This window comes from Parambassis ranga, chromosome 10 (assembly GCF_900634625.1).
Source record: "Parambassis ranga chromosome 10, fParRan2.1, whole genome shotgun sequence".
In the NCBI taxonomy this organism is placed as follows: Eukaryota; Metazoa; Chordata; class Actinopteri; family Ambassidae; genus Parambassis; species Parambassis ranga.
Genome location: NC_041031.1, coordinates 10,402,391 through 10,429,988, shown reverse-complemented (window position 1 = coordinate 10,429,988; position 27,598 = coordinate 10,402,391). Strand labels below are relative to the sequence as shown.

Below are 27,598 nucleotides of genomic sequence, written 5' to 3'. Positions count from 1 at the left end.
TGGGAAACGCATGCATGCGTGACAATGACAACAAAGACCATTTTCCATTTTTTCTTGTTTTTATTAACACAGACAGTGGATTTATGGCGCAACCGCAGTGCTAGAGCAGATAGCAATGTACATTTATCAACTTTTACACCAACGTCTCTGCAAAATTAAGTCCACAGGACTTAAGTTTCCCTGATGAGCTTGGTCAGTTTCTGGATCTTCGTTTTGGTGGACATGTCCACATACTTGTCTCCAATGCTGACAATCATGCCACCAAGGATTGAAGGGTCAGACTGTGAAAAGAACACATGTTGAAATTACACCCAAATCTATTGATACACTAAATGTTTTAATAACCATTGCTGAATTTAAGAGGATGTGTTCATGCAATATGGTTACTGTTCAGTAGTGCTGGTCATGAACTGTACCTTTATTTCTAGCTTGATGGTTTCACCCTTCTGAAGAAAGCCATTCAGTGCAACTTTCAACTCAGCAAGATTAGCATCATCCAAAGTCTAAATAAAGAAAAACACATTTATTGACAGATTATACATTATATCCAAATAATGTAATTTATAATTGAGTGATATTCAGAAGAATGATGTGCCTGTTTTTATAAGAAACTACAAGAATGTATAGAAACACATCCTGTAGAATCATTTAATACCTGAGCAGTAGTGACAGTGCAGATGACCTCCCCACGGTGTGCACTCATCATTTTGCCGTAAGCGCTGATAACATCACCAGTTAGAGTAAGACGACCATTGTCAGCCAAAACATCTAAGGAATAAACCATGATTATTGTATTTGTCCAAGAGGCTTTCTTTGCTAACCAGCCTTACCACTAGGAAAAGGGTTGGTGTATATTGTTTGCCCCAGGTCTGTTACATTTAACAAACTAAATAAACTAATCAGGTTGAGACAAATTTAATTTTTTTCCAAAATGCACTGCATGTTTGTGTACTCATCACAGCATGTGTCTTTTCTGACTATTAACTTTCACATTTACAATTACATGGTGGTACCTTTGACAAAAAAGAGAGTGAAAGCATGTAAACATGATCTCCACAGTGTTTTCTGTGTAGTACAATAGTTACAATAATTATTTGCACTAAGTTGACCTGAAAACACATCACATCAGCATGGGCTCCACTTTGCACATGCTCATTGTCAGTGAACACTCACTGATGAGGTTGATGGTGATAGGTGAAACCTTAGCCTTTGTAAGAGCATCAAGGAAGGTCTTCTGCTTGAGGCTGCGCTTTACATGAGGGTTCATTACAATACTGGAAAACTTGGGATCTTTGATCACAGCCTGAAAAACAAGGTGGCATTCAGCAAAGAGTTAATGTACAAGAGGAGAGCCAAGTCAGGCAGAAATTCCTTAGAATTACAAAATTCTGCACTGTTCATTAACTCAATGACACGATAATGTTAACAGGGTTTTAAACATGATAACACTACTTTGGGATAAACATTAGTTAAATCATTGTTTCCATTTTCCACTGACATCTTCCTCATTACATACGGTAATACTCCATAGTGTTGTTTCGACTTACAGTGACTTTTCCCAGCTCCTGCTCCACTTGGTCCAGTTTGTTCTGCTTACTGGCAGCTGAGAAAAGAGCAGTGGCATAGCGGCCCTCCACTCCATAGACCTGGATGGGAGGCTAGAAGGACATAAACACATGAAACTTTAAGAATTGAGCTAAACACGAATGCTGATGATAAGTTATGAAGTGCGCTGTTGGACGTTATTTACCCTGATCAGCTTTGCTGCAGGTCTGGCCACAGACGTGCTGAGCTGGCGGGCCTGGAAAAACAATTGCACGATGTTAATCAGAGAAACAAAAACTAAAACTAGAGCTAAAGGGAACCGTTTTAGGACGCTTTGTACCGTTTGCAATGACAGCAGTTAGCTAGCAGGCTAACACGTTAGCAGTCATTGAAGTGCAACACCTCGTGTAAATTTGTTGGACATTTAGCGTAACGGTCTGGTCACTAGAATGATTACAATTCATAAGTCAAGTTTTTAAGCCGATGAAAGAACGGCGAAAACACATATAAAACGCCTAAAATTATACAAATGACTTCAATGTCTTACCTGCTGTCCTAGCATGAACGCTGCCATTTTCTCCTACAGCTGTCTAGAGTAGAGCAAACGACTGCGCATGTGTACTCAAAAGGAAGTGGTGTAGCTACGGGTAATGTAGTTTTTCCTGTGCTGCGCAGTCTGGCCCTCTGACAGGTGGAGGGACAGCTACTACACACCCACATACACATGTTTAAATAAAGAGTAGAAGGTTGTGTCAAGTTAGAGTAAAAACCGTTGGTGGTTTGCTTCGTTTTCTTAGACAGACTTGCTTAGCAAGCTTGCTACAATATTATCAAGCAAAAGGACTACTTAAAAACATGCTGCCGTTTTGCCTTTTAATGTGTAATTTAATACATTATATTATTATATTATATTATATTATCAGTGTTTCAACATACATGTTGAAACACTGATAAGCAACTAAACACAATGAATCAGTTTTTGTGATCTGCTTCCAAATACTGGTGTTTATAGTTTCATCCCTTGGCTGGCTGTACCTTGTTTTCTCCAGCAGGGGGCGGGACAGCCAGCGAGTCAACTTTTAAACATCAGCCCTTCGGTCTAGATAAGAGCAACATTAGGATATAACAGGCACACGACATCATTATAACAACACATGTAGAAAGCCCACACTTTGTAAATCCACCTTTAAATGCTCGCGCTTGATGTGATGACGTAAATTGGCCTCTCTGTGGACCAGCAGGGTTTAAACTACATTCTTTACGATGACCTTGGTCTTATGAGAAGAAACACATCGTTCCTATTATTAAAGACATTTGTTGACATCAACCAGCATCCAGCTGGGAGGGATCGTGGGCGCACGCACGCACGCGCCCGCGAAGCCAGCGCTCACAGCCAGCCAGGACGTAGCGCGCGTGGCCGGGACACTGAAACGAGCGAGAGCCAGAGGTTTTCCTGAGGGATTTTCAAGCTGGTCGGCTCGCTAGTTGACGGCAAACCAGGCATGGACGACAAGTCATTCACCAAGGAGCTGGATGGATGGATCGAACAACTGAACGAGTGCAAACAGCTGTCAGAGAATCAGGTCAAAGTCCTCTGTGAAAAGGTAAGATTTGCGCATGAAGGCAGGCGAGTTATCACACTAGCCTTCTACATGCTAGCGTTCCGTTAGCTCTAACATGTCCTGCATCACCAGGCTCACTAGGAGTGTAGCTTGGACTGTCATCATTTATTGCATGTGGCCTTGCTGTGGAGCTCACCATTTGACTGCAGCTGCATGCAGTACATGTCTTGAAGAAGATGGAGGGGGATGCCTGGATGTTTTCCTTAGCTACGCCCACTGTTGCTTCCTCCTCCTCATCTCTGAAGTGCACACAGAACCACAGCACCACAGCTCTGCTGTATTTTTATAATATGATAATAAACAATATAGGGGTTTAATTTAGCGACCTGTCTCCAGTACACGCCCACCAAACACTCCTACACTGCACCACACTGTTACCTGTTAACTACAGCAGCTTATTGCACCTTCTTGGTTCTCCATTCAAGGCAAAGGAGATTTTAACGAAGGAGTCCAACGTGCAGGAGGTGAGATGTCCAGTAACAGTCTGCGGAGATGTTCATGGACAGTTCCATGACCTCATGGAGCTGTTTAAGATCGGAGGGAAGTCTCCAGACACAAATTATCTCTTCATGGGAGACTATGTGGACAGAGGCTATTATTCTGTGGAGACCGTTACACTCCTGGTTTCTCTTAAGGTAAAGTATCTTGCCATTTGGTGTTTATAACAGCTGCTTGGATATGTATTTGTTTTTTAAACACATCTGTCTTTGTAGGTTAGGTTCCCCGAGCGTATCACGATCCTCAGAGGGAACCATGAGAGCAGACAGATCACACAAGTGTACGGATTTTACGATGAATGCTTAAGAAAATATGGGAATGCCAATGTTTGGAAGTACTTCACAGATCTGTTTGACTACTTGCCCCTTACTGCGCTGGTAGACAACCAGGTAAGGTTGTGTATTCAGAGAATACACACAAATACAGAGGCTGTTATTTACTTCCTCTTTCTTCTTGAAGATTTTCTGCCTCCATGGAGGATTATCGCCTTCCATAGACACACTGGAACACATCAGAGCGCTGGATCGCTTGCAGGAGGTTCCTCATGAGGTATAGCTCACAATAACTTTACCTAAAACCTCCCACCAAACATGCACACTGATGATGATGAAGTCTATACTTATAATAGATTTAACAACTTTTCCCTCCACGCTTTAGGGTCCCATGTGTGACTTGTTATGGTCAGATCCAGATGACCGCGGTGGTTGGGGCATTTCGCCCCGTGGTGCTGGTTACACGTTTGGGCAGGACATTTCTGAGACATTCAACCACGCAAATGGCCTCACTTTGGTTTCAAGAGCCCACCAGCTGGTGATGGAGGTACTCTGAGTGTATTTATTCACTAAGGTTCAGCTCTGATATTACACAGCCTGTTTTAAAAAATCACTGACACACAGCTACTGTCTTATTAAAGGGTTATAATTGGTGCCACGACCGGAATGTTGTGACAATCTTCAGTGCACCAAACTACTGTTATCGATGTGGAAACCAGGCAGCAATAATGGAACTGGATGACACACTGAAATACTCTTTGTAAGTCATGTCTGTAGTTTGTGATAATAATCATTACAAAATACTGATAATTGTCCATAAGCTGATGTAGACTCCTGTCCTATTGTTTGTTTTAGTCTACAGTTTGACCCTGCACCACGCAGAGGAGAGCCCCATGTGACGCGGCGCACGCCGGACTATTTCTTGTAAAGATCACTGGTGAGACCGGTTAGCGGTCGGCTGCAGAGAGGTTTGAGAAAAGAAGGGTTCAAACTCCTCAAAATTGTGTGCCATAATCACAAATAAAACAGAAACTGTCACACCAGGCTAAAGAGCACCATCCTATCAACCTGTCCCCTCTCTGTGCATGACATTTTAAATGCTAGAAACGATTGCTACTATGAACATAATATACCTGCTGGTTTGTCAGGAGAAAATAATGAACTAATGCTGAGACTAAATGTAAGTATTCTTTGTGTTGACGATGACCAGAGTGTGTTGCCATATATACAGTATATACAGCTGCATCTTTCACTCGGCATGGCCTCATATCAAAGGTTGACACACATGACGTTAACTCTTTTCTTTTTGTAACCGAAGAGCAAGTGTTTTATTTGGTGATGTTAGAAGATAAGGGATCAGAAACGATCATATGTTCTTTTTGCACTTTTGTATTTGATTTTTATCACATGGCACTGACAGACCTGTTCTTTTTATACCCTGTGATAATAGCTCTCTGTCTGCTGTCTCTGATTATCCATTAAAATAGGCAATAACAGGTGTAACTAAAAAAAATATTAACTCAATGTTTTGCAGCCACAGCTATACAAAATAAAGCCTGGAGTTGCTTTGTCATTTATTTCCCTTGCAGTGTGTGACATTTGTTTTACAGACACTTCCCACCAGTCACCAGTAGATGGAAACAGACACACAAATCTTGCTTGCTTCACTGACTGATCAATTGATTGATTGATTGATTATTATTGGCAGACCTCTCTCTCGCTCTCTGTTAGTTTGCAGTGTGTCACTCAAGCCAAAGGTGATTCTTTTTGTTTTAATCTTTGTTTACTGCGGTCATTTATCCATTCATGTATTATTGATTGATACATGTTGATGAAGATTCTCAGTCATCCAGGTCATCATACGTAGAGAAGATTGAAGCAAGGCGTCTGGACTTGTAGAGTTTTCTAGAAGACGTTTCGCTGCTCATCCAAGCAGCTTCATCAGTTCTAACTGTTTGGTGGGGAAACATGGTTTATATGTGGTTACAGACCTCAGTGGGTGGGTCTGTGTAAAACTTAAAAACAATAGCACTAAATGTTTCCATACTTACCTGTGATGTTCTGGCTGACTGGGCCAGGTGTGTCTAACGACTGGCTAACGACTATGAAACTGCCGGAGGAGGACTGGTTGACAGCCCTTTGTTCTTACTGTGAGTATGTGCAAACTTCCTGGGAATGGATGGAATCACTGCATTGTATGTGGTGGAAAGATGATGTCTGAGGCCACCACCTCTGTTAAAGGAAGGTTTTTCCAGCTTAACATAGATGCTTCCTTGACTCCTCTTTCATACCACCTTTCCTCCCTGTCTAAAATGTGAACATTGTTGTCCTCAAAGGAGTGTCCTTTGTCTTTGAGGTGGAGGTGAACAGCTGAGTCTTGTCCTGAGGAGGTGGCTCTCCTGTGCTGAGCCATTCTTCTGTGAAGTGGTTGTTTAGTTTCTCCAATGTACAGATCAGAGCATTCCTCACTGCACTGGACTGCATATATCACATTGCTGTGTTTCTCCCTGGGAATCTTGTCCTTCGGGTGAACCAGTCTCTGTCTCAGTGTTGTCATCGGTTTGAATTGATTGATACATTTGAGTAAACCAAAGAAAGCTTTCGTTGTTTAAAGGGACACCCGCTAATAGAACATCCTGTCACTTCTGGTGTTACTGTATAAAGAGTGGCATGCGTTGAAATCCTGCAAAGTTTTGACAGACATTAATGATTTACTGCCTGTAAATCAACGCACCGAGCGCTGGCGGACGTAGACGCTGCTGGAAATAAAAGCATGATTTAAAGGACAGCGTGTATTGAAACTTACTGTGTCACATCTTATCTCAGATCCATTTTATTGCTTGCACTTTCAGAATGACCATTTACAGCTCGTTGGTCATTATTAGAATGTGTTTTCCAGTATAAATGAAGGCAGGGCTTTTACTTTGTAGATGGGTTTCCTGTTGCTGGGGGGATGTGCCACAGTGTGAGTGTGTGTGTGTGTGTGTGTGTGTATGTGTGTGTGTGAGCTCTGCCTGCGCTGACGCTGCTGCATGAAAAATTAGCTGGCTGCAGCCCTTCAGGGAAACCTCTTGCGGACCGCCGGAGCTCACAGTGCAGTAAGTATAAGCTGTGCATGTCTTTTCTAGAGAAGGATCCACATGGACAAAGGGGTTCGGGTGTGTGTGTGTGTGTGTGATCGGAGGAGCAGCGGTTGTACAGTTTGGCTGGATGTGTGTATGTGGCAGGATGATACTAGTTGAATCTGGGGCGCACAGCTGGACAATTATGTGGCTGGACAGATGCCACGACTGATCAGGCCTGATCAAATGATGACACTTTGATTACCATTGTTTGGTGAAGGTGTTGTTTTTTTTCCTCTGAGAAGCTGAAACACCTCCAGTTACAGTCCAGATTTGACTGGTCTACGTCGGGTTGGACAATAAAGCGTGATCCATCCAGGGAGCGTGTTTACCCCGCGACCACAGACAGGAAGCGGCGTGCAGCAGACGAAGCTACGAATATGAGCCGCGTTTAATGATGTTTTTCATCTCAAGGAGTTGTGGATTGCGGGTTAATGTGTAGCCACGCAGGCCGCCGTTGATTGGCTGAGAGTGAGAGCAGGAGCCGCGGAGGGGTTATCGATTATAGGCCGCGTGTCAGTCCAAAGTTCAGACCTCTGATATTACAATCAATAGTGATTTATTAATGCTGTTAACAGTGGGTTTGACCACAGGAAGGAAGTGTCCTGCAACCTCATCACAGTCCAGCCCCATGCAGGTTTTTTTTTTTTGCCATCTCGTGAGTTTGATTCATTTTAAAGGGAAAGCACAGCAGCCAGCAAACAAGACAGGGACAGTCTTTCTATCTGGCGTGTCAGTCCAGCAGCCATTTTTGGTGCAGCTTCAGGTAGAGTTTCACTCACACTGCTGCATATCACTCCACACAGGACTGGCAAGGACTCATTGTGTGGCTGTTTATCTGGAGCAAAGAACAAATGGTTAAAAACCAGATCAGACTGGGTTACAGGGAGCCACACACTGGGAAGAAAAGGAGCACATCCACAAAGCCAGCCTGATCTGGTTCCAGACTAGTGTAATAATACACGAATAAAGTCTCAATGAAACGCACACTAACAAAAAGCCAGATCTTGCATAACCCTGCTGTGCTTTGCATCCCCCTGATTTGCAATTTGCTGATAGAAAATAACATTTACAGTCATGCACAGTGGCTACATGTAGTGGGCTTTTGTCACCTTCCAAGAAGTGCTTTTCAGACACAGTTTGGGGGTTGGTGTGTGCCCATAATAGGGCTTTGCAATTTAGCGCTTCACAACCCTTGTGTCAGGTCAGCCATCACCATAGCAACATTATGCTGAATTAGCAGCATGGCAGTCTAAAGGGGGGCATTGTATTTCACAAGCCCTCCTGCACTGACTTGTGTCTGAGCCCTGGACTCTCAGTATGTGCCAAATACGACACAGACTTGAGAACACACATGGAACTGGAGAACTTTAACTCAGCAGGTTTGACTGCATTCATGTCAGAAGAAGGCATTTGTAAACTGTCTTTACTGTGCGCCTAAATGTGATGGTTGTAACACTTTTCCTTCTGCAGATAAACATGGCAGCAGAGCTATCCACTTCCATAAACATCAAGGAGCCCCGGTGGGACCAGAGCACGTTTGTAGGCCGGGCTAAACATTTCTTCACTGTCACAGACCCCCGGAACATCCTCCTCACCAACGAACAACTAGCCCACGCGCACAAAATCATCACAGACTACAGGTAAACAAATAGCACTTCAGCAGAGCAGAGGCCTGATTCTGAGGGGAAAAAGCCAGAAATATGACATCAGTCTCTGACATGTTTCCTTGTAGGCAAGGCATTGTCTCTCCGGGACTGACAGAGGATGAACTGTGGAGGGCAAAATATGTCTTTGACTCAGCTTTCCATCCCGACACCGGAGAGAAGATGATCCTGATCGGCCGCATGTCAGCACAGGTTCCAATGAACATGACGATCACTGGATGCATGATGACGTTTTACAAGTGAGAACCTGTTTTATAATGAGACAGCGCCTGTAACATTTAAGCTTATAGAAGTACGGCTGTTAGTAGTTCTAAGGTGCTGTTATGTTACAAATTCACTTCATTTTTAATGTTGTAGGTAAAACCTGTCAATCAGTATTTAGTGACAGCTGGAAAAAAACTATAATGGCTAAAACCCAGTAATTATTTAAAGGACTAATGTACAAGATGTAGTGACATCTAGTGGTGAGGTTGTGTATTGCAGTTATTCTTCTCCAAGCTTGCTTTAGTTTGTCCACTCTACTACAGCAGAAACATGGAGTTACAGCATGGCTGACAGCTTCAACAGTATATAAATAGCTTATTTTAAGGTAACAGTTGCCCGCTAGTTATTTTATACTAATGAAACAATTATAAATACTGTTTGACTTCTGCTAATAGAGCTCCCTAAATGCTGCACAATGAAATTTATGCCATGTTTATATTATAAACCAGTTTGTGTTCTAATTGAACATGCTGGATCTTGCAGGACTACTCCAGCTGTGCTGTTCTGGCAGTGGATCAATCAGTCTTTCAATGCAATAGTCAACTATACCAACAGGAGCGGGGACGCTCCAATCACTGTCAGGTAAGAGACAAAGGTTTAAGCACTGACACCGGCTCATATTAACCCTTCAGTTCAATGTTTTGTTTCTGTGATGTGACCGGTGACTCTTTTGTTTGCAGTCAGCTTGGCACAGCTTATGTGTCTGCCACCACAGGGGCTGTTGCCACCGCTCTAGGACTAAATGCACTAACAAAGGTATCAGTTCATGTAACCCCATTCTGCATCTCATATTAATGTATTGACCCCCCAGAAGCATGGGTGTGCTGAAGTGAAGTCAGCCACACATAAACTCTCTTTGTCATAGAATAACCATGTTATTCACAGGGTCATGCTCAGTAATCAGCCTGTTGTTCTGCCAGCTTTTATACTGATTTGTGTTGCAGATCATCTTTAATGCTAGAAAAGCCTTCGTGTACAGCATCAGAAATTTTAACTTTTGCTGGTCTGGAAAGTGAAAAGTGTCCTGATTTCATTTTTTCCCCCTTCTCTCCTGCTGCAGCATGTTTCACCTCTGATTGGGCGGTTCGTTCCTTTTGCTGCTGTAGCTGCGGCTAACTGTATCAACATTCCTCTGATGAGACAAAGGTAAGAGGGACACACAAAATATATACACAGAAAAGCAAGCAATATAGGAAATTAAAACGGTCAGCTGGATTCCAGGGTGTGTCCACTTTGAGCTATACACTCCCACTTTGAGAGTCTGAGTCAGCGGCTTCATCAGCAGTGGACCTCAGATAGAAACACACATGCAGTGTGCCTGCATGGCTCCTCTGATTACACAATTGTTGCCGAGTGTGATTAACTTATAAGTAATTATAGATCATTGTTGAGCAACAGTGTACATGCTCAAGCTGGGGGAAAATCAGAGATGAGAAATCCTATTTCTATTTGTTGATTGCTTATTAAATGTGTGGGAGAGCATCCATCATCTTTGTCTTGTAGATTAGGGTCATGGGGGGCTAGAGCCTATCCCTAGCTGTCTATGGATGAGAGGTCAGGGTCCTGGACAGGTTGCCAGTCCATCACAAGGCAACATACACAGGCAAACAACCACACCAAATGACCCAGCAAGCACATCTTTAAAGGGTGGGAGGAAGGCCCCAGTCAGAATGAAACCAGGAACCTTCTTGCTGTGAGGCAAACACTGAACAGGAACGTACCAGGAGACCTTTAATTGTGAATCTACAAAATAAAACTCCCACAAGCCAACAGAACAGTGCAGTGTTGCCATCGCCTCCTCATGTCTTAGTTTGATCTTCTCTTTCTTCTCAACCTTCAGAGAACTTCAGCACGGTATTCCCATAACAGATGAAAATGACAACAGGATAGGAGAGTCGACCAAAGCTGCACAGCAGGCCATCACTCAGGTTGTGGTCTCCAGGATCCTCATGGCTTCCCCAGGAATGGGTATGAACATCTCTGGTCTTCTGTTCAGTCAGACACACAGTGGACCTGCAGTCATATTTTATTGTTGTGTGTGTGTGTGTTTTTAGCCATCCCCCCATTTTTAATGAACCACTTGGAAAAGAAGGCTTTCCTGAAGGTAAGCGTGTTTCTGAGTTATTTCTTACAGTCGCCTATAAAACAATGGCTGATTTTAAAGACCATGAAGCGACAACATATCAGAGGAATGAAAAGCATTGAGGCCAATCCAGTATGGGAATTCACAACTGCTTTTGTGCCCCTCATTCTTTTTCTGCCTGGTCTTTTCAGAAGTTCCCATGGATGAGTGCACCTATTCAAGTCGGCCTGGTGGGATTCTGGTGAGTTGTCAGAGATTGTCCACCTGATAAGCTACCATGTGTGGTTCCTTTAAAATTTCTAAAACAAAAAGTTTAAATGCTGCCATTAAGAAGTATGTTATGATTAAACATGCTTGTATAATGTGCAAATTATTCACACGCTGTTCCTGTGTTTTGCTGAGCCTTCCTGCCGTGCTCTCCCTCTCTGTGGCTTCCAGTGTGCCCATTTAACTCACGTGTAACATTCCTTTACTTTAACTCAAATAGCATTAGCAGGACATCCTGCCAACTAGCACACACACACACACACACACAGTAAACCAGCTGCTGCAGGGGTGATAGTGCACAATTAGTAAATTGACTTTTGACATCATTTGTTAAGCTTGTACTCACCTAACAATCAGTCGGATATGAATGGATTTATTCCAAATTGTCCAGTGGGTTTGTATTCAGACAGCGAAATGATATTAGAACAGGAGGCTCTGTGCTGTCTGCCTGTATGTTTCATAAATGTTGTTCCTTTTTTTAGTCTGGTGTTTGCCACTCCACTGTGCTGCGCTTTGTTCCCTCAGAAGAGGTGAGTGACTCATGTAAACTTGACACAGAGATAAAAGTAGATTCCTTATCGTTCTCTGGTTGAACATATGCAGACTGTGCAAGATTCTTTTCTGCCTTAAAAAAGCAGCATGATATGCACATACTGCCTGTTTGACCCATTAACCCCCTGCAAATCTCCCCGTCATCCAGCTCCATGTCAGTCAGCCGCTTGGAGCCCGAGCTGCAGGAGAAAATCCGGGCCAACCACCCGGGAGTGGAGAGGGTCTATTTCAACAAAGGGCTATGAGTGTGCACCCTCCTCATCCAAACACTGCCATAACACAGCTGCAGGCTCGGCCCTCACCTCTCTGCCGGCTCTCCTCATTCAGTGTGCCAAAGTTAAGTTTTCATCTCCATTCAGATGGATATCTGAGGACTCCCTCTCTCTTTGTAATGACATGTTTGCTATTTGTCAATGTGATTGTTGATTTTATTGAAACTTCTAGAGAAGATTTTTTTCCGACTGGGCCGGATGAAGCGTTTGATGTTTATCATGGCAGATGTATAGTGGCCCCGTGTAAGATTGTTTTTTGTTTGTGCTGTATGTCGTTTTAAGTTGGTGACTTGTTGATCATATGTCGCCATGAATCCAACACCATATGTTGGCAGGCAGTTTATCACTCACCTACAGCAGATTTGACTTTAGATAACTCTCTATTTGCCAAATCTGTCATTTTTAGACCTCAATTACCAATTACAACCTCCTACTTCACCTTTAAAGAACAGTATTAATTTAAAATCCAATTCATATTACCAAACTAGTCACATTAAACAAGTCTTGGGGCCTCTTGACATCTAACCGTGTATGTAAAACAATTCTCCAGGGACTCACCCTATAAAATGTGCTGATGGTGGCATATTTTCAGACCAACATGGTGCTATTTGATGTCTTATTAATCAGTGTTGATCACACTATTTATTCTGCTCACCAGACACGAATATGAACAAACCACTCCTCATATGAGCACTGTGGGATTTAACTGTATATTAAAGAAGAAAGGCTGCATTCATGAAAACATTATGGTTTTGACAGTACCAGAAAAACACAGGTTTTCACTTCCATAATCTCCCACAACTCATTCATGCCTTACACAGGTTCAACAATTACTGCACAAAGTGAGACATTTTAGAAAAATGTGAAAGTTTAAAGGTGTTGTTTTAAAGCTGATCTAGTATTTTATGGATGTTTGCTTTTATGGGAAATACCAAAAACATTCCGAGGACAGTGGACCTCATGATAAGGACACGTATACAGTATGTGTATTTAATTAGAATTCTGCTACTTTTCAAGTTTCAGCTCACAGTGACTCACTTCAGCCTGGTTTGAGATATGTTTAGCTCCCAACTGCTTTCTGCTTTCAGTTTCACTATGGGAGATGTATACTTACAGTAAAAAGACTTTAGTCCTGGTGAGCTGATAACACAGGAGCAGTCTGATGTTGTATCCTTTGCTCTGTATCTTTGCTGCAGCAGAGGACAGATCAAATTCACACTGCTGCTGCTGCTACATACTGAAGGCCTTTGTGTACATCAGAAAGATGAGCTAGATTCACCATTAGATATGTTTAAATCAGGGATGAGAGTGAAACACACACACACACTATTTAAATCTTGAACTAATCCTCATTTTGATTATATGATGATTTTAATTGTATTTTTAAAGGTGTATTAAATTCCAATGTTTACATCTTAAAATGAAGTATATTGTGAATGCCCTCTCATTAAGCATTATTTTATGTAAAGTGTTTAATGTTAAACATACTGTAATCTAACATAATATGGCTGTGTAAGTAACTTTATTTTAGATTGTTGGTGTTTCTGGAGAGATATGTGTTGGAGCCGATTTGAAGTCAAGTTTGTTGATTCCAGTGTTCATGGTAACTGAATGTAGCATTTTGAGATTTACAGCTGTGTTTATGGTGTGTTCGTCCAGAAAAGCACAATGATGTAACAGATTTAAAATGCTGCACATTTTTAAGAACCCGTTAAGTTTCCTGACCACAATAACTTTCAACACATTATTGATCTGCAAACGCAAGGGGGAGAAGATTATGACCTGGGCTTTGGATGATATAATAACGAGTGTCCTACAGTCGCATCTGATGGGCTCATTCCTCATTGATGTGTGAAAATCTAATAATTAACTCCGTAATAAACTAACATTCATAAACTGAGATCAACCAAATTATTGCAGCCAAAGCTAAAACAACTCAAGAGCTTGTTTCTAGTCTGCATCCATTTGAAATATTTTTAAAAAACACAACGACAGATCTGGTATTTGATTGTTTTGCAATACATTGGGGTGATGTAATGTTTAGATTAACAGATGAAATAAAAAGTATAAAATCCTGCAGGTGGTGTTTGTTGATTATGACTCCACAGTACCATCTACTGGCTGAAAGAGGACATAACAGAGTGACTTCACAAAAGCTTTTTATTCCAAGGCACACGATGTTCAGAAGAACTTAGAGCAAACAATGCTTGATTTAACTGCACACAGATCTCAAGCCCTATGGACGTCTTTATAAAGCATTGCACGGAAACAAAAGATTGGCAGATACTGCACTCGGCAAGCTGTGGCCGCTACAGAATACGCAGTGCATTGAGGGAAGGCAGGACTAACTGATCATTACGAAGAAAACAAAAAATAGATCCAACGCAAACATTTAAGGAATATGTAGCGATTGATTTTGTGCTCATTTAACAATAGTAAAGCAACAAAACATCTGATAATAATCAAGGAGAAGAAAATAGACAGCTACCTACTTAGGTAATCGCTTTGTTTTTAGTCATTTGCTTGGTGGATCTTGTTGGACTCAGCTGTGTTCTGGCTGCGGATGCTGCTGTTCTTTCAGCTCGCCTGGGTATAACATTTTCTTTGATCAGGTGCAACAGTGTGAAACCTACAAAAAAGCTGACAGAGAATCTTAGGAACAGTAACAGCACCTTACCTACTGTAACAACAGTTTGGCCTTTTCACGGCACATAGTCTTCCAAGCCCAGTGCCAACAATGTAACAACTTCTGCTTCAACATAATGGTGAATGTTCACATTCTTGTATCATTGACCAAAGGTGCAGATACAGCTAAATTAAACCAGACTGTGGTCGACCTTCAGCACAGCTCTGCTTTGAATCATTGACCCGTGTCTCTGCTCACACTCTGTGCCAATGATGTCCAAGGTAACGCCTGTACTCTGCTATCTTTGGAATGTGTTGGGCGTTGCCATGTTGGCATTTTGATTGGCACTTGGGTAACACTGTCATTAGCAACTCAATTAGTGTTTTGCACAATAGTCAGACTGCAGCTAGTTTCCAGGCTTGTTACATCAAATGTTATACCTCCATTTAATCAGTAATCACACATTTTCAGAGTGAAAATGAAAATTGGCATTTAGATTTAACTTCATTTCTCCACATAGGCTATAAATGCAAAAATAGATAAATAATGATAATATAAATAATCAGAAATAAAATTATACAACTGTGTTACAATTTTCCATTTTAGGAAAATTAGTTACAATATAACTCTGTAGTGTCCACTCTTACAAAGGGCACTACTGTATGAAAGTCTTTGGATAGATGTCAAAGATTGTAACAGCACATGACCACAGTGGCAGAGATGATTAGAGCTCTGCTTCCTAGATGTGGACATCTGCCTCAGGGTTCTGAAGAAGCCTTATATCCTACAGAGAGTGTGTTGGTGGTTCAAAGTGTCAATGGGAGTGTCCCCCAGGGCAGTGACCTGAATAAAAGACAGTCTGCAACGCAAAGACATCACCCCAGCATGCTCTGAAGTGCATGTGATCAGCTGGTTGAGCTAAAAGAAACCACGGGGCACATAAGTCGTCTTCAAGTAAACAGTGCTGCCTGCCCGAGGGCACCTGCTGCAGATGGATGGGCATTATTCATTATAACCCTTTCAGCTGGGCTCCACTTACCCTTTAAAGAATGCAGTTACTATCTGAAAATCTTGGGTAGTCATGTGAGCTCAACATATTCAGCAGAACTCCTCCTCACACAGCGCCTCTCCCACCAGCAGCGAGTGTTTGTCAGGCTCATTCAGTGCTAAGCTGTTAAGCGAGTGCTTGTCGGAGCGAAGGGAGTTGATGGAGGCTCGGCTGTAGTTAACAATGCGGTCCAGCAAGCTGAGTTTGGGGGAGGGACGACGCATCTCACCCATGCCAATGTGGACACTGACGTCGGACAGGCTGCCCTGATGCCTGCTATTTCCCAGTCTGGCCTCCAGGTTCTCAGCAGTGGGTTTAGTGTAACTACACAGGCGGCGGGAGAAAATCAGAGGAAATAATTGGAATATTATAAGGGTGAAAAACAGAACACATAAGAGGAATCCACAAAACATTAACTATGTCATTACCATTTGAGTAGAAGAGAGGACAACACCACAGAGACAGATGACAGCGCCATGGCAGCAGAGCCCATCCATGGCTGTAACACCAGACCAATGGGAAGGAACATACCTGAGAACAGACCATATTCACCCAATCAAGTGAGAGGCTGCTGTCTCTGTAATAGGTAGATGGTACAGATTTTTATAGTACTAACCTGCAGCAATAGGAATCCCAACCAGATTGTAGATAAGAGCAAAGACAAAGTTGATCCTGATCCTCTTCACAGTCTTTTTAGAGAGGTCGATGCTGCCAACAACATCCAGCAAGTCGTTCTGCAGACAAGACCACAACAGAGGGTAAAAACAATCAGATCATTTATACTGAAAATGTATTATTTTGATAACACTGTGTATATACTGCTGACACAGTGATCGACACTGAGGCCATGCTGTTGGGCAGATCATGCCTTTGTGTCATAAGACTAACACCTCAAAGCTCAAACTCTTACCCTGATCAACACCACATCTGCTGCCTCTATGGCCACATCTGTCCCGGTTCCTATAGCGATGCCCACGTCAGCCATTGCTAGGGCAGGAGAGTCATTAACACCATCACCCACCATAGCAACTCTCTTTCCAGCCTGCTGCAGCTGTTCCACTTTGGCCACCTTATGAGAGGGCAGCACCTCGGCAAACACCTTTCTGATGCCGACCTGGTGGAAAACCCAGACACAGAGAGGCTCAGAAATACACAAACCATGATGTAAATATTATTCCATTTTCAGCCTAATAGACTGAATCTATACAGTACGGAACGTTAAATATTTTTCTGTCCTTTACACTATAATATAAAAATATTTTTTCTCAATGAGCTTGTCTGTTTAAAATATGTGTTGAAGTGTTGAATAAGAAGGACAGATTGAATATTTGCCCACAAAAATACACAAATAACATCACAATAAGCTCTTTTTCCAGTCACTCCTCTTACTTGAGCAGCAATGGCTCGAGCTGTCTTGCTGTTGTCTCCAGTCATCAGCACAACTTCCAGACCCATGTTTGTCAATGTGTGGACAGCCAGCTCCGCCTCTGGCTTTACCGTGTCTGCAATGGCTATCATTGCACACAGCACATCTATACACAAAAACAACAACATACATTTCACAGTAAGTAAAGACATTTCTCAGCACAGTTGTTATTCTAAGACCTTCACATTACTACACACCATCTACAGCGACTAGTACAGCAGTGCGTCCTCTGCGCTCATGCTCCGTCATGGCTTCATCAATTTCAGGTCTGATTTGGAGGCAGTTCCTCCTCATCCACTCCCTGTTTCCAATGAGGACTACATAGTTTGCTGTTTCAACCAGGCCTGCATACAGAGATAACAGAGGTTAGAAAGCATAATCTTTTACTACATTACTCAACTGCATACACACTCAACATACCTAAGGGTTGTGGGTCCATGATGAGTGGATGGGAGCTGGTGGACATCCGGGTGTCACTGATCTGTACAAGGACACTGTTGCGCTGGTTGTTGTCCTCACTGTCACTGTCCATCTGTTTCAACAGAGTCTCTGTGTTGCTGACTTGACAACGGATGCCACAGCCCGGCACTGCCTGAAAGTCTGTGCATGTGCCAAGAGACTCTGTCCCAAGCTCCTGCACGCAAATATTGACAAAACATTTTATTAGGTGGGTAATGTATAGGATGGGTCAGGGTTGAAAAATTAGCACCCACCACTTGCCAAATGTTCAACCTACCAGCCACAGTTGAGGATAAATAAAAGTACCTTTATGGTTACACTAATACACAAATGCTTTGATCAAATTTTTTACAGCATCCTGGTTACTAACGACCTCATAGCACTAACACAGAATCTTCTGTAGCTGCATCATGATGCGTCTTTTAATCCAGCACTTAACTAACTTTAATATTGAAATTCTTGTCATTGGTGAACACCACAAAGAGAGTTTAAATGTGGGGTAACCAACCTGTTTGCAGTATTTAGTGATAGCTGCTCCCAGAGGATGTTCACTGTTGTTCTCAGCGGTTCCCACAATAGCCAGCAGGCGAGAGCGAGGCATCCTATTCCCCTCCACAACAATCTTGACTTGTATAACCTTTGGAGCACCGTAGGTAATGGTCCCAGTCTTGTCAAACACCACTGACTGGACCTGCACATAAAAGGAAATATTATTAAAAACTGTAATGTCCTTTACATAAAGGTGTGAGAATATAACTACTAACACACCTTATGTGCCATCTCAAGTGGTTCTCCTCCCTTTATCAGAATGCCATTTTGGGCTCCAACCCCTGTGCCCACCATGACAGCTGTCGGGGTTGCCAAGCCAAGAGAACAGGGGCAGGCGATGCATAATACTGTTATAGAGGCCTGGAAGGCAAAGCGGATCACTGCCTCAGCTCTGGAGATGCTTTTGTCGTAACCCTGCAAGGAGGGAATGGAGATGTTCATTTTTTTCTAAATAACAATTACTTACAAGTGCAGGTGAGGAAAAGAAAATCACTTGTAACTAGTGGTAATATTAACAATATAAACAAGAACTCACCGGAAAATATGTCTCCACTAAAGAGAAGTCTAAAAACCCAATGACGATCCATGCCACTAATGTAAGTACAGATATCCCAACAATGAAGGGGACAAAGTAACCACTGATCTTATCTGCATATTGCTGAATGGGAGCCTGCAAAAATACAGAAATACAATAATTTTCCAAAATTAAATACAGTCCAGTGTTACACTTAATTCTGGAACATACTGCCACAAACCACATCATTCACCTTTGACGTCTGTGCCTCCTCCACTAGTTTGACAATCTGAGACAGTGTGGTGTCTGTGCCAACGTGTGTTGCACTGACGAGCAGAGAGCCATTTTGGTTGATGGAGCCAGCAATCACCGAACTCCCAGGCTTCTTTGTCACTGGCATGGCCTCCCCTGGAGACACAAGGCAACAGCAGGTCAGAAAAACAAGGTCATCTGGAGCAAATACTGGTGCTTTGTTGATACAACACAGTTTGCTGATTTTTAGAGTTTGACTTCCTCTATTTATTCATTTACACTGTTTCAAAGGGTAAAATGTAAATAAAGATTTTTCAGATAGCAAGGAACCACACAACCCAACAGGTATGCGTGCACACAGCTTTAGAATATACTGATGCTTTCATATTACTACTCATTACTTAGTAGGTATTCTGCCCTTCACTTAATGAGACTAACCTGTGATGAGAGACTCGTCTGCCATTGAATGTCCCTCAATGACCCTACCATCGACTGGAAATTTCCCTCCAGGCACGACTTTAACCACATCCCCCCTCTGCACCAGCTCAACATCCACCTGCTCCTCACTGCAACACAGGAGTATGAACCAAAACAAGTGTCATCACTCTTACTGTACTTATTACATTTGTTATGATGGAAATGAAAGAAACTTTTGTCTTGTGGTGTTAATGGCCAAGTGATCCTTAAAAATCTGAAGGTGCTTTTATTTTCAAAACACAGACGGGTAAAACTAAACACCTTTTGTTATCCCTCTCATGACATTTCAATGTTTAACATTTACTGTTGTAATCTAGTAAAGTAACTAAAGATATGAAATCTTATTGCAAACAGTGTAGAGAACAAGGAGTACCTGAGAATGGACATATCGCTGCTGAGAGTGACCACTGTGGCCTCAGTAGCTTGTAATGACATCAGCTTGGATAAAGCCTCAGAGGTCTTGCTCTGGAAGGCAGCACACAAAACAATGGATTTGTAACTAATGCATATTACGCAGAATGGAAATGATCAGATCAGAATAGTCTGAAAAACCTTTGCTATCTGTTCCAGCCAGCGTCCTAGAGAGATGAAGACAAACAGCATAGGTGGTGTGTCGAAAAATGTAATGGGGTTGACTTTTGCTTTCTCCACCATGGCCACTAACAGGACGACCAGTGAGTAGCTGAAGGCAATGGAAGTAGCCAGAACGATTAGCACATCCATGTTGGCTGACTTGTGTTTCACAGCTTTGTAGGCTTGAATGTAGAAGTAGCGACCACCGATAAACTAAAACCAGGTAGAACAGAAAACCCATTTTACAATCCAAAAGCGTCAAGTTAAATGTATCCACATGATGCTTTGTGTAGGTGCAATTAATCCAAGTGATCTACCTGTACAGGCACACAAAACAGGAAGGAGAGGAGGTTCATGATGGAAAGACCTGGGAGTAGCTGTCTCTCCAGAAACATGGTGGAGTGGTAATGGTTGCGGTCCTCTGCTGTGGCGTTGTGTTGATGAGAAACATTCATCTGGTGGTCCATAACAATCATGTACATCATCATTCCCATCACAGGCACACAGAAAATAAGGCTGACAAGGAAAGATTTCCTCCACCTTAGGGAGCAGAGACATTTGCGTTAGAAACAGATTAATTTTATTAGACCCCTAAAATAACAGATGTCATGTCCTTCCGTCTCCTCCTGCAAAAAGGCTGTGTGTGTTGACCATATATTGTATATAACCACTGGGATTGGAACGTTGTGTTTTTTTTACCCTAAAGGGGAGTCATTGTAAAACACACGCAACAGCCAAGTGTGCTTTATGCTAGCTTGGGACTAACAACTACTGAATGGCCATGCATCATGCCATCAAGTCCAACCTTGCATCTAAATATGGTCACAAAGTGGCTCAACATGAAGCCAGTGGGTCAAATCGCAGTAACTACTTCCACTTCTTTTTATATAATCTGTGGTTTCAAAACATTTGTCCAACAGTAGTTGCAATAGAACATCAGCTGTAAACAGCATTTTTAGCCACAAATGGTCAGACAAATTGTTGAGTTATCATTTATGGTTTAAAAAGAGATCTTGCTCCAGTCATGGGAACTGATGGTACATATCACTACAACTGAGAAAAAGAATTAAACCCTGCTTACTGTCGTATCTCTTTGCTGTGATCCAGGTGACTACCAGTCCGGTCCCGCTTGACCAAAGATGCTTCAAATCCTAGATTCTACAACAAACAACCAGACTGCTAATAAAGTCTTTGTATTTGGCTGGTCTGTGTGGACAACAAGCAATAGCAAACATTACTAAAACCATTTAAATGCATACATAACAGACAGGGAAAGGACTAATACCTCAATCAGCTTGATGATGTCCCGCGGCCCTATAATTTCGGAGTCGTACTTAACATGTGCTTTGTTAGTTGCCAAGGCAACAGAGGCATATATAATCCCCTTCTCCTTCATGAGGCTGGATTCGATCTTGTGAACACAAGAGGCACACGTCATTCCCCTGACCTGAAAAAAGTGAAGAGGAGCAGTCAGGTAGGTAGAGACAAAAATACATTATGAGTGTATGTAGAGAGGAACTGGCAAGATTCTTTCGCTCGAGAGAAAAAGAGGTCAAATGCACACGTCAGTAATATAAAAGCCTGTTATGGCTTCCATATTGCTCACATAAACAGTGGAATGCATCAAGTCTTTTTCTACATACAACAAAACATAGGGTCAGTTTAACTGACTTACCACTAGTTCCAGGTTTCCATCAGAGCCTTCATAGTCCTCCATAACAGAGGAGGTGAAGCCCAGCTCTTTCACACAGTCCGCTATCTTCACAGGGTCAATGACTTCAGGATTATAGCGGACCTCTGCTTTACTAGCCATCAGTGCCACCAGAACAGAGTAGATACCTGCATTAAGACAGAAAATACCATCTCTTTAGCTTCTAACAAAAACAATGGCCAGTAATTAATTCACTTTGGAATAAATTATATTTTCAGACCAGGTTCATTCTTGAGGTTTCGTTCGATGTTGGACACACAGGAAGCACATGTCATCCCTCCAATCTGGATGTAACATTTTGAGTGTTTGTCTCCATTGCTTCCCAAGGTGTTTTGTTTGTGTATGTCATTTTCCAACTTCTTGCCTTTAACAGGTACTGCACTTGAAGACTTGGACAACATGGGATCTGGCAGCAGAGAATTGGTCTCTGTACACAAGAAATGATAGTTATTGAAGGGCAGCAAAATCTTCTGGCTTAGAGCTACTACACACTGAGTCAATAGTTGCTGAGCAACCATGGCACTATTTTTTCCAGGATGTTCCAGATGTCCAAAACACTATTCCTGTAAGTGTTGATATTTGCAGTAACTAATCAAGTCACCATGTGGGTAATAAGCTGACTAATAGAAGCCAATCTATACTCTTACCAGGCAGAAAAGCATCAAAGCCCATGTCTTCTATGGCATTCTTTAGCTCCTCTGGGGTGGTCAGAAGGGGATCATACTCAAAGACCCCCTGGTGGTCAGACAAAGAGACCTGAGCTGACATCACTCCCTTCCTCTGGGAGATCATGCCTTCGATAGACTGAACACAAGAGTTGCATGTCATGCCCTCAATGTGGATGTTAGCTACAGATGCCAGAGGCTGCGTAAAACAAGGCTGTGAGGCAGCAGGTTTGGCCTGTCTTGCTTGTCTTGATAAGGAAGGTGTAAGTGATGTGGATACAGGACTGAGGGGGCCAGAAGAGTCCCAGAGTTGAGTCTTGAAGTTTCCAGGAGGGAGAGCTTCAATGGCTCGCTGCAGCTGAATCACTGTAATCTTCAGAGGATCATAGCAGATAGAGGCCTTCTCCTCCTCCAGAGAAACTTCCACAGAGGAAACACCAGGCAGCATTGAGATATTGTCTTGAATATTGAGCACACAGGAGTGACAGTGCATGCCTTTCACCGTGAGCACGACAGGTGCTGTGTCTATGAAGATTTCTGTCTCCTCTGATGTCTCTGAAGGTGAAGAATCTTTTCGAGAATCAATAAAACTTTTAACTTCACTAGGCGACAGTTGCAGAGGGCGGGGCTTGGACTTCACATTGGCCTTAAAACCAGCCACTGCGATCTGATTGATGATGGTTTGGACAGTAATGAGGTAAGGCAGATAGACGATTGTAGCTTCCTGAGACTCCAAAACAACTATGGAGTATAAAGACAGAAACAAATTAGACATACATACAAAGCTTACTTTTTACAGCAACAGTATGTGACTATGCATGAATAAAGAAAAAACAGAATTAAGTGTGTGCACAATTGAACATGTACAAGATTCCATAACTATAATTGCCATATTGCACAAAAGACACGTCCCTACTTTTTGCTAATTCTTGCGATCTGTGCTGGACTGGACTGGATGGTGTAGTAAAAATATGATTTGACAAATGTGGCATGAAGAATATGTGTGGGGTTTGTCCAAGAGTTTAAATCAAGGCAACTGGAAAAAACAACAAAAAAAAAAACTCGATTTAAACTCTTGGATGTAACATGACTTGGATGAATAAGAGCATCCAATTGTGTGTGAGGTTTAGTGGGTTAAATCAGAAAAAGGGAAGGAAAAACTGGTAGTTACCAGCAAAACAATCATGCCATAAAAGCACACATCATTTATTTATCCAAACTATCCAGTACACACGTACAACCACACGGTGCAAGACAACTTCCCTGAGAATACAGCACCATTTAAACACAGAGACAATTCTGTACTCAGCAAACATAATCCTATCTGTCTACATGCCACTCCTAACATTACCAGGGAAGGGTTTTTATGAGTCACTCAAATCTCACTAAGCACTCTCTCAGCATTGGACTGACGCACAGTGACATGACACCTGTGTTCTTAAAGATGTGCAACGCAGCAGCTGTGTTTCAATATCTCTTCCAGGTCAGACAATGTAGTTATATCTGATTACCAGCTTGTCAAAAAAATACATTACCTTTGATCTTTTCAATCCCTTTCAGTTTTCCAATCTTGCCCTCTATGGTGGTGGTGCAGGAGTGACAGGTCATTCCTTCAATGGACAACTTTAGGATTGCCACCCCTCCTCCACTAGCATGAGATGGGGATAAGGTTGGGTCTTTTTTCATATAGCTGCTGGTAGACTGGGTCTCCAAAGGTGTTAACATGATCACTGCCTCGCTCAGCTTCTGCACAGAGGTCAGCGAAGGAACAAAGGTGACAGTGAGACCTGTCTGTGGCAGGGTCTCTCTGACATCTAGTACTCCTTGAATTTGTGACAGCTTCTCCATAGCTTCCTGCTGGGCTGCAGGTGTCAGGCCTGAGGTGGCAATCAGCTGGGTATCTGTAGAGACCGGTGTGGCCGTGCAGCCCTCTGGTAAACTTGATTCAAAGCCCATGTCTTCGATGGCCTCTGACAGAGACTTTGTGCTCTGCAGGCTTTGGTCAAATATGACAAAGGCATTCTTCTCCTCTAAGGACACCTACAAGATAAAGGTAGAAATTATGGGTAGACAGAGGAGAATGTTACATATAGTACAACTTTAAATTTATAAAAATAAGACCTAACTAATCACTAATCCCTTCAGCTAGCAATAGCTCCATTTAATTATAGACTTTCATGCTGCTAATGATTAGGCAAACAACCTGATCAAATATTCTGCTGGTTACACTCCTAAGTACTTAATACTGGTTTGTTTGCATTTGTTGAAGCACTGAATTACAATAACCCAATAAGCTATTCAGAGTTGATTTAAATAATATAAAAAGACCAACTTTGCTCTATGCAACTACACCAACTACCTTTACTTCCATTTGCTTTTAATAGCTTTTTACGACCACGCTGTGAACACATCTTTATGCAACAATGAACCTTTATACAACATAAAGGAGGAAGTGACTTCATGGACTCGGTAACTAACAGCATGTTTGGTCAGCATGACCCTAAGCAACAAAGAAACATGTGACACACAGAAGAAATCATCTGACTTGGAGGGTTTGGTACTGAGTGAGTGCAGCTGCCTGTTGAATTTACTTGTATTTCTGAGAAGTAGACAATAACTGTTCTAACAGGGAAAAATCAATTCATTCATGCCAATATATTTATAACCATCAAGTGATTCAGGCACTAAATTCTCTTAGGGCACAAATTACATTTCCTCTGGGCGCACAATGTATATTGACCTGATGTCACATCCTACAAAGGGCAGAGCACTATCTGGTACACACAATTAAATTACCTTCTCATTTAATCTCAGCCTGAGGGGTAAACAAACAATAAACAAAAGAGCAGACCACAACAATTGGAATTAAGCTATCTCTCATGGCCACATTGATGTTATTTAGTTGTAAATCTCACCAGCTACCCCTGAGGGCATAAGACTGCAGGTTTCCTAAAACCATAACATGGGTGGGACCTGTAATATAATGTATACATTTCTGCCTTGTCCATGGGTTTCCACACTCCATTTTAAATTAGAGACTACAATGTTGCAACAGCTCAGTAATCATTGCAAAACCTGTTTTTAAACTGGAAGTACCACTAAAAAGTAAGTCAGCAAATTTTAAGAAAGCACATCATCACTGAATATAAAATGACATTTAGTGTAAAAAATGTTCTCTATATAAAGACAATATTTACCTTTATATGCATCACTCCATGCACAGAACCAATGTGCCGTTCTATGGACTGGACGCAGGAGCCACAGGTCATTCCTTCCACTCCAACTGTAACCGAACACAGATTCTGTGCCATAGTTGATTAGCCTAAATGAAAAGAGGAACAAAGCGCCTCTAGTTTTTTCAAGGTGCCACATGCAGGAATATATGACATATAAAACCACTAGGAACGTTAGATAATATTTCATTAATTTTGTGCGTGCATTGAATAATAATCCTATCATTGAAATGTAATGCCACTCATTAACTTACAATTGCCTCTATCACAGTAATGCTCTGACAGATAATGTGCAAGTTCACTGAAAATGAAGTCACTGTTCTCCCAAAACAGTGGTGACAACACAGCTGCTATGTTGCTATGAATTCTGAGTTTATGTCAAATATCAACTTTGTCAATATGCCCTGGGGTTTTGAATCTCACTTGGCACATAAACAAAAGCTCATATTAGTTCCAGACCGGTCTTAAGGATGACATCTGATCTAATTATACCGCTACAAACTCTTGAGTCTCATTATCATAACCACTCACTCAAAACTGTAGATCTGAGGTTGACATTAAAATGCTAATAGAAACAAAAGCATCAGAAATCAGAAATACTTTTTTGTGTAAGAAAAAAAAACAACTAAAACAGGAACAAAACACATTTAGCGACAAATAAAGCGACACGTTGTACACAACAAGCTAAATACCATCTTTGACACTTGTTTCGTTCATAAGTTGTGTCTGAGAGAACACGTGGCTCACATTTTATTTAGCAGAGGTTAGGGCTAACAATAAATTAGCTTGATTAACATAATAATGAGTTCCAGCAGTAGTTAATGACTGTTAGCTGTCGCCTACTTGTTAAAAATCACACAACACTTCACAATTTAAGAAACTCACCCGATGTTTCAGCAAGAAACGTTTACTTAACACAAAACGCACTGTCTGATTAAACAGAGTTGGTGGAAATATGTAACATTACGAGTAAAGGGGGGAAAACTCACCTTATCTGCTCAAAAGGAACAAACCAGTTAGCTTCAGGCAACTGACGCTAGCTGTCAGACGGAGTGGCTGAAATAAGCTAGCAAGCTAGTTAGCATCCTCTCTTCAACCTGAGTTACAGACAACAAAAACGACACATCGCTGCATCACGCTGACTACGAAGAACAACTAAGAGTGCTGAAGTTAGACTTTTGCTCAGCTGTTGTCACAAAACCCAACTGTGCGGAGCTGTTTTTGTTTCTTCTCCTCATGCCGACGTGCCTGACGGCTGCACTCTACTACGTCACCACCAAGAGGCGGAGCCACATCTGTGAATACAGGGACATTTTTCCCTGAACCATATCTCTAAGGTTGAAGCCATAAAAGGCTGTTATCGCCCCAATCAACATTGTATCTACACTGTATTTATTATTTTTCAGAATAGGTAAACTTTTAAGAACGACTACGATGGATGGTTAACGTATTATTACTCAGATGGAAAAGAATAGTCAGCCTAACAGACAAATATCAGGGCTTAAAATCATTCTTCTTAGAGTTGCCTCGTCTCCTTGTCTTGCCCCCTAGTTGTATCCCTGACTACTGAAATCAGCCCTGCTTCCTGTGTAGTCAGGAATATTATGTGTGAAATTTGATGCTCAGCCTGCAGTCATGCTACAGACTGAGAAACTTGTTTTAACAAAAGACATCTTAGAAGATGGAAGAAAGTATTTAGTTACACACATCTGGACACCTTCTCTCAGGGACCTCCATGCTTTATTTCATCAGAATAATTCGCCTTACTTGTTATTGCGCTACTTAATACTTGTAGCTTCAAACAAAGTTTCGAGATTCCTTTTAAAATTATATGCTTATAAAGCAGGCGAAATATGTACAAAAATTCAGAATATGTATTTATATGCCACAATAATAGATCA

The 27,598-nt window shown here is 41.9% G+C and overlaps 4 protein-coding genes across 4 annotated transcripts; 2 read left to right on the top strand and 2 right to left on the bottom strand.

Annotated features, from left to right (window-relative positions):
- Positions 1 to 40: 40 nt before the first annotated feature.
- Positions 41 to 2,182, bottom strand: atp5po (ATP synthase peripheral stalk subunit OSCP). The gene is made up of 7 exons (XM_028415562.1): positions 2,093 to 2,182; positions 1,751 to 1,801; positions 1,548 to 1,658; positions 1,174 to 1,303; positions 656 to 768; positions 417 to 503; positions 41 to 281 (listed from the first exon to the last, which is right to left on the bottom strand). The coding sequence occupies exons 1-7, from the start codon at positions 2,117 to 2,119 to the stop codon at positions 171 to 173; spliced, it is 630 nt and encodes a 209-aa protein (XP_028271363.1). The 5' UTR covers positions 2,120 to 2,182; the 3' UTR covers positions 41 to 170.
- Positions 2,183 to 2,685: 503 nt separating this feature from the next.
- Positions 2,686 to 5,514, top strand: LOC114442248 (serine/threonine-protein phosphatase 2A catalytic subunit beta isoform). Its single transcript, XM_028415636.1, has 7 exons — positions 2,686 to 3,149; positions 3,593 to 3,802; positions 3,881 to 4,054; positions 4,125 to 4,214; positions 4,323 to 4,484; positions 4,579 to 4,697; positions 4,793 to 5,514. The coding sequence occupies exons 1-7, from the start codon at positions 3,048 to 3,050 to the stop codon at positions 4,863 to 4,865; spliced, it is 930 nt and encodes a 309-aa protein (XP_028271437.1). The 5' UTR covers positions 2,686 to 3,047; the 3' UTR covers positions 4,866 to 5,514.
- Positions 5,515 to 6,892: 1,378 nt separating this feature from the next.
- Positions 6,893 to 14,064, top strand: sfxn1 (sideroflexin 1). The gene is made up of 11 exons (XM_028416797.1): positions 6,893 to 7,035; positions 8,533 to 8,702; positions 8,795 to 8,965; positions 9,474 to 9,572; positions 9,671 to 9,746; positions 10,051 to 10,136; positions 10,831 to 10,958; positions 11,045 to 11,094; positions 11,265 to 11,314; positions 11,823 to 11,870; positions 12,041 to 14,064. The coding sequence occupies exons 2-11, from the start codon at positions 8,539 to 8,541 to the stop codon at positions 12,135 to 12,137; spliced, it is 969 nt and encodes a 322-aa protein (XP_028272598.1). The 5' UTR covers positions 6,893 to 7,035; positions 8,533 to 8,538; the 3' UTR covers positions 12,138 to 14,064.
- A 246-nt stretch (positions 14,065 to 14,310) lies between these two features.
- atp7a (ATPase copper transporting alpha) lies at positions 14,311 to 26,963 on the bottom strand. Its single transcript, XM_028415821.1, has 23 exons — positions 26,687 to 26,963; positions 25,662 to 25,786; positions 24,000 to 24,504; positions 22,447 to 23,205; positions 22,020 to 22,226; positions 21,764 to 21,927; positions 21,374 to 21,535; positions 21,170 to 21,246; positions 20,406 to 20,628; positions 20,068 to 20,301; positions 19,889 to 19,980; positions 19,477 to 19,604; positions 19,040 to 19,194; positions 18,808 to 18,942; positions 18,492 to 18,686; positions 18,232 to 18,414; positions 17,685 to 17,898; positions 17,462 to 17,608; positions 17,228 to 17,370; positions 16,749 to 16,952; positions 16,455 to 16,572; positions 16,267 to 16,369; positions 14,311 to 16,162 (listed from the first exon to the last, which is right to left on the bottom strand). The coding sequence occupies exons 2-23, from the start codon at positions 25,773 to 25,775 to the stop codon at positions 15,889 to 15,891; spliced, it is 4,536 nt and encodes a 1,511-aa protein (XP_028271622.1). The 5' UTR covers positions 25,776 to 25,786; positions 26,687 to 26,963; the 3' UTR covers positions 14,311 to 15,888.
- Positions 26,964 to 27,598: the final 635 nt, after the last annotated feature.

What these genes read in the sequence shown, in the direction of transcription:
- atp5po (XM_028415562.1), bottom strand. Translation starts at nt 2,119, where the DNA reads ATGGCAGCGTTCATGCTAGGACAGCAG. An exon ending in CGTTCATGCTAGGACAGCAG is followed by an intron (nt 1,802 to 2,092) that starts GTAAGACATTGA and finishes TTGTTTTTCCAG; the next exon opens with GCCCGCCAGCTCAGCACGTC. An exon ending in CTGCAGCAAAGCTGATCAGG is followed by an intron (nt 1,659 to 1,750) that starts GTAAATAACGTC and finishes ATGTCCTTCTAG; the next exon opens with CCTCCCATCCAGGTCTATGG.
- LOC114442248 (XM_028415636.1), top strand. Translation starts at nt 3,048, where the DNA reads ATGGACGACAAGTCATTCACCAAGGAGCTGGATGGATGGATCGAACAA. An exon ending in TCAAAGTCCTCTGTGAAAAG is followed by an intron (nt 3,150 to 3,592) that starts GTAAGATTTGCG and finishes TCTCCATTCAAG; the next exon opens with GCAAAGGAGATTTTAACGAA. An exon ending in CCCACCAGCTGGTGATGGAG is followed by an intron (nt 4,485 to 4,578) that starts GTACTCTGAGTG and finishes GTCTTATTAAAG; the next exon opens with GGTTATAATTGGTGCCACGA.
- atp7a (XM_028415821.1), bottom strand. Translation starts at nt 25,775, where the DNA reads ATGGCACAGAATCTGTGTTCGGTTACAGTTGGAGTGGAAGGAATGACC. An exon ending in AAACCTCAAGAATGAACCTG is followed by an intron (nt 21,928 to 22,019) that starts GTCTGAAAATAT and finishes GTCTTAATGCAG; the next exon opens with GTATCTACTCTGTTCTGGTG. An exon ending in AGACGAGTCTCTCATCACAG is followed by an intron (nt 19,195 to 19,476) that starts GTTAGTCTCATT and finishes TTGTGTCTCCAG; the next exon opens with GGGAGGCCATGCCAGTGACA.
- sfxn1 (XM_028416797.1), top strand. Translation starts at nt 8,539, where the DNA reads ATGGCAGCAGAGCTATCCACTTCCATAAACATCAAGGAGCCCCGGTGG. An exon ending in GACGCTCCAATCACTGTCAG is followed by an intron (nt 9,573 to 9,670) that starts GTAAGAGACAAA and finishes TTTTGTTTGCAG; the next exon opens with TCAGCTTGGCACAGCTTATG. An exon ending in GCTTTGTTCCCTCAGAAGAG is followed by an intron (nt 11,871 to 12,040) that starts GTGAGTGACTCA and finishes CCCGTCATCCAG; the next exon opens with CTCCATGTCAGTCAGCCGCT.